Below are 9146 nucleotides of genomic sequence, written 5' to 3' on the forward strand. Positions count from 1 at the left end.
CCCGCCCCCCAAACTCCCCCCCCCCCCCTCCCCCCGTTGAATCTCCTTTCCTGTCTTACGAAAAATAAATGACAGTCTCCTTCATATTCACGGCGTCTAGGAGTGAGATTGTGTGTTCACCATTGATCATTAACAGAAAATAAGTGGAGAGTGAATGTATTTTCCGCGTAAGAAAGACGAAAACCTCACGCCATCATCATCATCATCATCATCATCATCATGGCAGCCTCGCGTCCGTATATTATTCATTCTTAGCCCTTTTTTTTTTTTTTTTTTTTTTGCATACCCTCTAACTCACTATCTTTTTCTTTCTTTTCTTTCTTTTCCCGCTTATCTTTACTTCTAACTTATGCCATTTCTTACATACCTTCTAACCCACTTTCTTTTTCTTTCTTTTCTTTCTTTTCCCGCTTTTCTTGACTTCTAACTTATTTGTCTGGTCACACGAAAACATTACTCCATTTTTTTTGCGTACCCATTTCACTTTTTCTTTCTTTTCTTTCTTTTCCCTCTTCCACTTTTCTTGATTTCTTTCACCTTATTTATCTGGTCACACGAAAACATTACTCCATTTTTTTACGTGTCTTCTAACCCACTTCTTTTTCTTTCTTTCTTTAACTTTCTTTTTCTTTCTTTCTTTCTTTAACTTTCTTTTTCTTTCTTTTCCTCTCTTCTTTCCTAATCCACTTTTTTTCTTTATTTCCTTTTCTTTCCTAACCCACTTCTTTCTTTTTTTTTCTTTTTCTTTTTTTCTTTTTTCTTAACCCATTTCTTTCTTTTCTTTTCTTTTCTAACGTAATTATCCTTGTTTTCTTTCCTAAACCACTTTTTTCCACTTTTATTCCTATTTATTTTATTTTATTTTTCCTAACCACTATTTTCCACTTTTTTTTCTTTATTTGCTTTTCTTTCTTAACCCAGTTCTCTCTATTTTCTTCCTTTTTTCTTTTCTTTCTTATCCCATTTCTTTATTTGATTTTCTTTTCTAAGTTATTTCTCCTTGTTTTCTTTCCTAACCCACTTTTTTCTTTGTTTTTTTCTTTTCTTTTCTTTCCCAACTCACTTCTTTCTTTTCCTTTTTTTTCTTTTCTTTTCTTTCCCAACTCACTTCTTTCTTTTCCTTTGTTTTTTCTTTTCTTTTCTTTCCCAACTCACTTCTTTCTTTTCCTTGCTCATTCTTTCTTTTCCTTTTTGCTCCACTTTTCTTCCAATTTATTTACCTGATCACACGTAAACATCACTCCATCATCATCACCCCAACACTGCCTGGCGTCTATGCATAATTAACTCTCGGCTCATTTTCTACGTAATTTCTCCCCCACCCTCTATAATTACCTTCCCTTAATCGCCCTTTTAACGTAATTTATTCCTCCGATCAGATGATAAAATATACCCACTTTTTTCTTTCTTTTTCTTTTTCTTTTCTTTCCCAACTCACTTTTTTCTTTCCCTTTCTTATTCTTTCTTTTCCTGTTTTGCTCCACTTTCCTTGACTTCTTCCAATTTATTTACCTGATCACACGTAAATATAACCCCAATACAGCCTCGCGTTGATATATATTTAATTCTTAGCTCATTTCCTACGTAATTTCTCCACCATCCTCTATAATTACCTTCCCTTAATCGCCCTTTCAACGTAACCTTTCCCCCCGAACAGACGATAAAATATAGCTCCATCTCTACCATATAGCCTAAATCAATATATATACAATTCTCAGCTTTTTTTTTTTATCTTTAGCGTAACTTCTCACCCACTTTAATGTAACTTCGTATTTTTTAACAACTTATTTTTCTGATAACACGGACATATTATAACTATCATCACCTTTAGATTGCCTCGCGTCACTCACTCTATTTCACTCTTATCTCAATTTTAGCGTAACTTTATGTCCGAGCTAACGTGATTTCGTCTTTTAAATAACGTGACTCAGAGGATGAGGGAGGAGGCAGGGGCAGAGACACAGGGATAGGAAGAAGGACACGGAGGCAGAGACACAGGAAGAGGAAGGAGGAGGAGGAGGAAGAAGAAGATTAATACTAGGAGAGGATGAGGGAGGAGGCAGAGGCAGAGACACAGGGATAGGAAGAAGGACACGGAGGCAGAGACACAGGAAGAGGAAGGAGGAGGAGGAGGAGGAGGAGGAGGAGGAGGAAGAGTACCGGAGGGAGTGGAAGGAGGAGGAATGGAAATAAAACGCTCATGAGAACCCAACTAATCTCCCTATTTGTTGTGAGAGCCGAAAGCGTGTGAGAATACAGGCCTCAGAATATTAACAAGGGTGAGTTCCACAGTTCATCACAGTGTCATCGTAAACCCCCAAACCAAACTATATTCTCCATAATGACCATTCTTTTCTACTCTACATCTTTTGGCCACTTTACTGAACTCTCTTTTTTTATAAGGGCAGTGTTTAGGGGGCTTTTTTTTCTCATTATTCCTTTTTTTTCGCCCTTGAGCTGCTTCCTATACTGTAAAAATATAAATACTAAAGAGATTTCCTATGCGTTTTCCTCGGATTTCTTTAAGTTACCCTCTGAATCAACACCGAACACTATAGACAAAGATCTTTCATCGGATTATGTTTGGTTTGGAAGCTTACACGAACTTCCCCTGATGTTGGGCTGTGGAACTGCTCCTCGGTAAAACTTAGTCGCCTTCGTGGATGTGTGATTTCCGGCCCCGTCTGAAGTGTAAAGACTCGGCGCGATCTGTAACATTCCTCGGCGTTGGTTTGATCTTGGTGTATGTTGTTCCCCCCCCCTTCCCCCCTTCTCCCCCCTCGATGCTCTGGGGAAGGTTGGTTGGTTGCTTTCGGTGTGTTGACAAGCTTTCTTTATGTGTGTGTAGGGGGGAAGGGGGATGGAGGGGAAGGGTTGGTTTGTTGTTTTGAGCGTTTATTAAATTTACTATTGTTGTTGTTGTTGTTGTTTTCTTTTTTCACTTGTTTTTTTTCTTTTTCCTTTTCTTTATCTTTTTCTTCTTTTTCTTTTTCTTCTTTTCTCCTTTTTTTCTTTGTACTTGTTATTATCATCATCATCATCATCATTACTATTACTGTTGTTGTTGTTGTTGTTGTTGTTGTTGTTGTTGTTGTTGTTGATATTGTTGTTGTTGTTGTTGATATTGTTGTTGTTGATATTGTTGTTGTTGTTGTTGTTGTTGTTGTTGATGTTGTTGCTTCTATCATCGTGCCCTCGCCGTCACGCCCACCCCTCGGCACAGAATCAACAGAGCTATCAGATTACACCGTGGCTTATCATCGGGGTATTATTAGTGCGCGTAGCTTTCATGTATTTTTGTATTTATTGCTCTCCTTTTTTATTGATGTTGTTGTTATTGTTTTTGTTGTTGATGCTTTTCCTCCCCTCTTATAAAGGTCTATGTATATTCATGTTTTTTTTTTGTTACACTTGTTCTCCTCTCTGATAAGGATATATGCATTGATTTTTTTTTTGTTCATTGTTTTGTTCTCTCTGATGGAAATTAATTAGTTTTCTCAGTGTTCTTTTATTTTTTTCTTCCTGTTCCCTTTTGCGGCGCCATGATTTTTTTTTTTTTTTTTTTTTTTTTTTTTTTTTTTTTTACAGCCGAGGAGTCAGTTCAAGGGCATAAAAAAAGGTAACAAGTGTGAAAAAAGCCCGCTACTCAGACCCATTCAATCAATCAATCCCTTTTTCCTCCGCTCTAAAAAGGGTTTATTCATTGATGTTTCTTTTCCATATATTTGTTTTCTGTTCCCTTTGTCGTCCACTCACCAAAGAGTTTATCATATCTTTACTTTTTTTCACAAATTTTCCGTCAGCCGCCGCCATGTAACCCGCTTCAAAATAACGTCCACGGGTATAGTAATAGTAGTAGTAGTAGTAGTAGTAGTAGTAGTAGTAGTAGTAGTAGAGAAAAAAGGTGGTAGAGGAGGACGAGGGGATTTTTCTTCTTTTCGTTTTGTATTTTTATTTTTTTTACATCATCCGATTGTGAGAGGAGACGGAGGAAGAGTAACACATGGAGAGGGAGGAGAAGAAGGCGGAGGAGAAAGATCAACGCAAGGAGAGGATGAGGGAGGAGGCAGGACACAGGGAGAGGAAGAAGGACACGGAGGCAAAGACACAGGAAGAGGAAAGAGGAGGAGGAGGAGGAGGAGGGGAAGGAAGAGTAACGGAGGGAGTGGAAGGAGGAGGAAAAGGAGGAAGAGTAACATAGGGAGAGGAAGGAGGAGGAGGAGGCGGAGTAACACGGGGATATGAAGGAGGAGGACGGGGAGGAAAAGTAACAGAGGAATAGGAAGGGAGGAAACGGAGGCTGAGGAACACAAGGATAGGAAGGAGGAGTAGGGGGAGTAAGACAGGGATTGGAAAAAACACAGGAGAAATAGGAGGGGGGAGGGAGGGCAGAGGAACACAAGGGGAGGAGGAGGGTAGAGGGTACAGTAGGATTGGTTGAGGAGGTGGTGGAGTAACAGGATGAAAAAAAGAAGTATAGGAGGAGGAGGAGGTGGCGGAGTAACACGGGGATTGGAAAAGTAGCAGAGGAATAGGAGGAGGAGGAGGAGGTGGCGGAGTAACACGGGGATTGGAAAAGTAGCAGAGGATTAGAAGGAGGAGGAGGAGGCGGAGTAAGACAGGGATTGGAAAAGTAACAGAGGAATATAGGAGGAGGAGGTGGCGGAGGCAGAGTAAAAGATCGTGATAGGTTCCCAGCCCTGAGCGCTGTATCCCACGCCAAGATCTATTTAGACCTTGTCCCACGCCGCGCCTCGCCTCGCTCTTCTGTTTATCCGTGTTTGGCCTCGTTCCCCCCACCCCCACCCCCTGCGTGTCGTCCCTCCAGAGGCTCGCAAACACTGTCACCCATGTACACGAGACGCACGCCTGGCCGCCTATGTCAACAAACCCTGCCCCCCTACCCCCCCTGGCCTTGTTACTGCCCCCCCCCCCCTCTCGATGTGTCTCTCTCTCTCTCTCTCTCTCTCTCTCTCTCTCGTTTGTTCATTTTTCTTGGTTCTCTTATTTTCTCAATCTGTCTGACTGTCTGTCTGTCTGATTTGTCTGTCCGTAAGTTTTTAGGCGTCTCTCTCTCTCTCTCTCTCTCTCTCTCTCTCTCTCAACCCACTTCGAACCCCGGCCAGGAGACATTTTTAATTAATAAGAAGAAACAGAGTAGTTCCCCCTTCCTGTTTTGCTCCCCCCCTCTCCCCCCTCCCCCACGCCCCCCCCCAGGCTCTGCTCCCCCTCCGCTCTTTGGTCACCCTCAAGGTATTTCCCGCGATGAAATAGCTGCAGGGACGTCAAGTTTTAATTACTCAATCAACTCTTGCTTGCTCGGTTGCTTGCATGCTTGCTTCCTCTTGTTCAAGCTTGATAGTCTTCTGGCGATGTTGTGCTTGTTTTCTTTCTTGGTCTTTTGCTTCTGCTTCCTGCTTGTAAACTTATCATTTTTTCTTTTTCCTGCTCCTTCTCCTTCTCCTCCACCTCCTCCTACTCATGTACTTCATTTGCTTCTGCTGGTACTTCTAAATCTGCTTCTTTCTTCCTCATTCTCCTACTCCTACTTATTCTCCTCATATTCTCTCTCTCTCTCTCTCTCTCTCTCTCTCTCTCTCTCTCTCTCTCTCTCTCTCTCTCTCTCTCTCTCTCTTTTCACTTGTATTTGTTTTCCTCCTCATCCTTCACCCTCTTTTCTCTCTCTTTTTATTTTTTCGTGTTTCTGTCATTTGTCTTGTTTGTTTTTTCATCTCGTTTTTGTTCCTCCTCCTCCTCCTCCTCCTCCTCCTCCTCCGCTTCATTCTCATCTTCTACTTCCGTCTTCTCGTCCTCCTCTTCCTCTTCCTCCTCCTCCTCCTCCACTTTCAATCGTTTTCCTCGTCCTTCCCGTTATTTTCTTTACTCTGATTTTTGGTAATATTTGTCTTTTCCTTGTCTCTCGTCTTTATCACTGTCATTCCTCCTTGTTTCTCACGCGTCTGCCTCCTCTTCCTTCTCCACCCCCTCGTTATGTTTCTCTTTTTTTTTTTCTCTCCTCATTTTAGTGTTCTTCCTCCTCTTCTTCTTCCTCTTCCTCCTCCTCCTCCTCCTCCTCCTCCTCCTGTTCGTCCTTCTATTTTTCGTCCTTCTCTTCTTCCTTCTCCTCGTTCTGCTATTTCTCCTCCTCCTCCTCCTCCTCCTCCTCGTTCTGCATTTATTTTCCTCCTCTTCTTCACTCTGATGTTCTACTTCCTCCTCCTCTTCCTCCTTATGCTATTCCTCCTCCTCCTCCTCCTCCTTCTCCTCCACCTCCTCCACCTTCTCCACCTCCTCCGTTTACTGGTCTGCCCTCTCTGGCGATAGAGAAGGCTGTAGATTAATAAACTTTGCGCAGGACACATTTCTTTATCAAACAGTTAACACGCGGACACGAGGAAACAACATTCTTGATTTAGTCTTCACGACCGACAGTCACCTCTTAAATGCTTGTGAGGTTGGCGAGCCATTTGCAAGCAGCGACCACAACATTATCAGGTATGTCTTAAATATTGAAACAAAAGCAAGGGAAAACTCACTTTTAATACCTAACAATAGTAAAGTGAATCTTACGGACCTAAGAAGAGAATTAGGATCAGTAAATTGGAACCATTTGCTCAATACCGTCAGTGTTCAAGAAGTGTGTAACCGTTTCACTGCACAAATCTCAGCGAGCATAAATAAATTCGTCCCACTTAATCCACGAAGGGCAGAGAACTACAAGCCGTTGAGGATGACTAATTCCCTACCGAAAATCATCGTCGAAAAAAGAAAAATGTATAAGAAATATGAGCTGGCACACAATTCACAGGATCGTACTAATTACATCAACATCAAGAGAGAGTGCGAAAGGACAATCAGAAAACAGAAACGCGAGTATGAGATGAAAATATCACTTGAGGCTAAGAAAAATCCTAGGTTATTTTTCAGTTACATAAACAAAACAAAACAAAACAAAAAAATATCGGCCCACTATTAGAAAATGGCGACACGGTATAAGTGACCATCTGTACGCGTGCATTCATGATTGGCTCACAGATAGACAACAGCGCGTAGTTCTCAATGGTGAGCCATCCGATTGGCAGGCAACCCGTAACCAGTGACGTGCCCCAAGGATCGGTCCTGGGGCCAACTCTGTTCATTATTTACGTGAGCGATTTAGAGACTGAGATCCTATCAAAAGTAGCCAAATTTGCCGACGACACCAAATTAGGAGGTACGGTAACGAACAGAAAAATTGCGAGAATATTCAGTCAGATTTAATAAGATTTGCCGATTGGAGCAGCAAGTGGCAAATGTGTTTCAACGTAGATAAATGTAAAGTAATGCACATTGGTGAAAAGAACACTAACTTTAAATATCAGATTTAAGTACATGAGCTCAGCGAAGTAAAACAAGAAAAAGATCTTGGTGTCATTATCAGCAACACTCTTATAATGAGAGATCAATGTACAGCGGCGAGTAAAAAAAGACAATATGATGTTAGGATTAATCTCAAGAAACTTTGATTATAAATCACCCGAACTTATAAAGAGATGATATTCAGCATTTGTAAGACCACACCTAGAATACGCCGTCCAGTTCTGGTCACCGAATTATATCAAAGATCAAGTTTTGCTAGAAAGAATGCAGAGACGAGCAACCAAACAAATTCCAGCGTTCCGTAATTTGGCGTATAACGAGCATTAAAAACGTTTATATATGTTTTCCTTAAAAAGCGAAGGGTAAGGGGGGACTTAATCGAAGTGTTCAAAATCCTTAATAGATACGAAAACATTAACCCAGATAGTCTATTTCAGAGAGACCCCAACAAAATAACACGCTGCAACGGTATGAAGATAAAGGGAAACAGATGTATCACATTTCAATAATAGAGTCGTCGATCACTGGAATAGACTCCCGCCGTCAGTAGTTAGCTCACAGCGTATCAATAGCTTCAAGTCTTCATTAGATAAATATTTCAGGGATATAAGATTTTACTGCCCTTTTCATATGTTTCAGGCACACTGCAGCACGGGTCCAACCTGAAGACTTTGTGTTAATCATTTCCCCACAGCTTAGGTAACAAGTAGCGTAAGTTCTGGGTAGCAATTTCCTCTCTTTCTCTCTTTACTGTAAAATTTCCATGTCCCTTTCTTCCTTAAAGGCACATGATGTTCTCTTCTAACTATTTCCTGCCGGCACGATGCCGGAGGGAGGGGTGGGTGGGGAGCAGCCTTCATCGTCCTACCACACGTAGATTACAAGTAGTAGCGGTAGTAGACAGACACCCTTGCCATAGACCGCCAGGTCTTCTGGTGTCTGTTTTTCCTATGTAAATTTCTGTGTAAATTACATAGGAAAAACAGACACCAGAAGACCTCCTCCTTCTCGTTCTGCAATTTTTTCCCTCTCCTTCATTCTGCTGCTGTTCTTCCTCCACCTCTTTCTCGTTCCTCTATTCTTCTTCTATTCTTCCTCTTCCCTCCTCCTGCTTCTCTTCCTTCTCCGCCTCGTTCTGCATTTTTTTTCTCCTCTTCGTTCTTCTATTCTTTTTCCTCCTCATTAACCTCGTAATGCTATATTCCTCCTCCTCCTCCTCGGGTACTCACCACACGTATAGTTGAAGGGGTAACAGAAGGGCTCCTCCTTCCCCACTCGTGCTCCCCAGCGGTGGAGGGCGCTGTTCCCCGGCCGCGCCCCCAGCAGGAGGAGGAGCAGCATGAGTGGGTGTAGGGCCAGCAGGACACGAGCAGGACAAGGGGACAACATGCTAAACACCACACCTTCACGACTACTACTGAATATTTTCCTGTATCTGATATCTCTCTTCCTCTCTCTATCTCTGTGTTGTTCCCTCCCTCGTTAATCTCACAATGCCTCCTCTCTCTCTCTCTCTCTCTCTCTCTCTCTCTCAGATTTGCGTTATGGGAATGGTCGCTTTTTGTCGTTTTCTCATCGTCAGTCGCATCGAACCGGTTTAATTTATTTATCATCTCGTCGCTGTTATGTATTTACTTTCTCAGCTGGTGTGTGTGTGTGTGTGTGTGTTTCTTATTATATGGGTATTTTTTGTGTGACAGGAAGAAGTGTAAGGGTTATTAATCTTCACTTTCTTTATTCCAATAGTAGGCTAACCCCCTCCCCTCCCCATTTGTTTTCTCTCCTCC

At 42.0% G+C, this 9146-nt stretch overlaps 1 protein-coding gene across 1 annotated transcript in view; it reads right to left on the reverse strand.

The window, feature by feature from the left end:
* Positions 1-8798, reverse strand: part of LOC127007676 (uncharacterized) — a 31693-nt gene extending 22895 nt beyond the window's left edge. Inside the window, exon 1 of the mRNA XM_050878885.1 lies at positions 8589-8798. Within this exon, the coding sequence (XP_050734842.1) occupies positions 8589-8748 (160 nt within the window). The 5' untranslated portion in view covers positions 8749-8798. The remainder of the gene's footprint in view (positions 1-8588) is intronic.
* Positions 8799-9146: the final 348 nt, after the last annotated feature.

This window comes from Eriocheir sinensis, chromosome 36 (genome assembly GCF_024679095.1).
Source record: "Eriocheir sinensis breed Jianghai 21 chromosome 36, ASM2467909v1, whole genome shotgun sequence".
NCBI lineage: Eukaryota > Metazoa > Arthropoda > Malacostraca > Decapoda > Varunidae > Eriocheir > Eriocheir sinensis.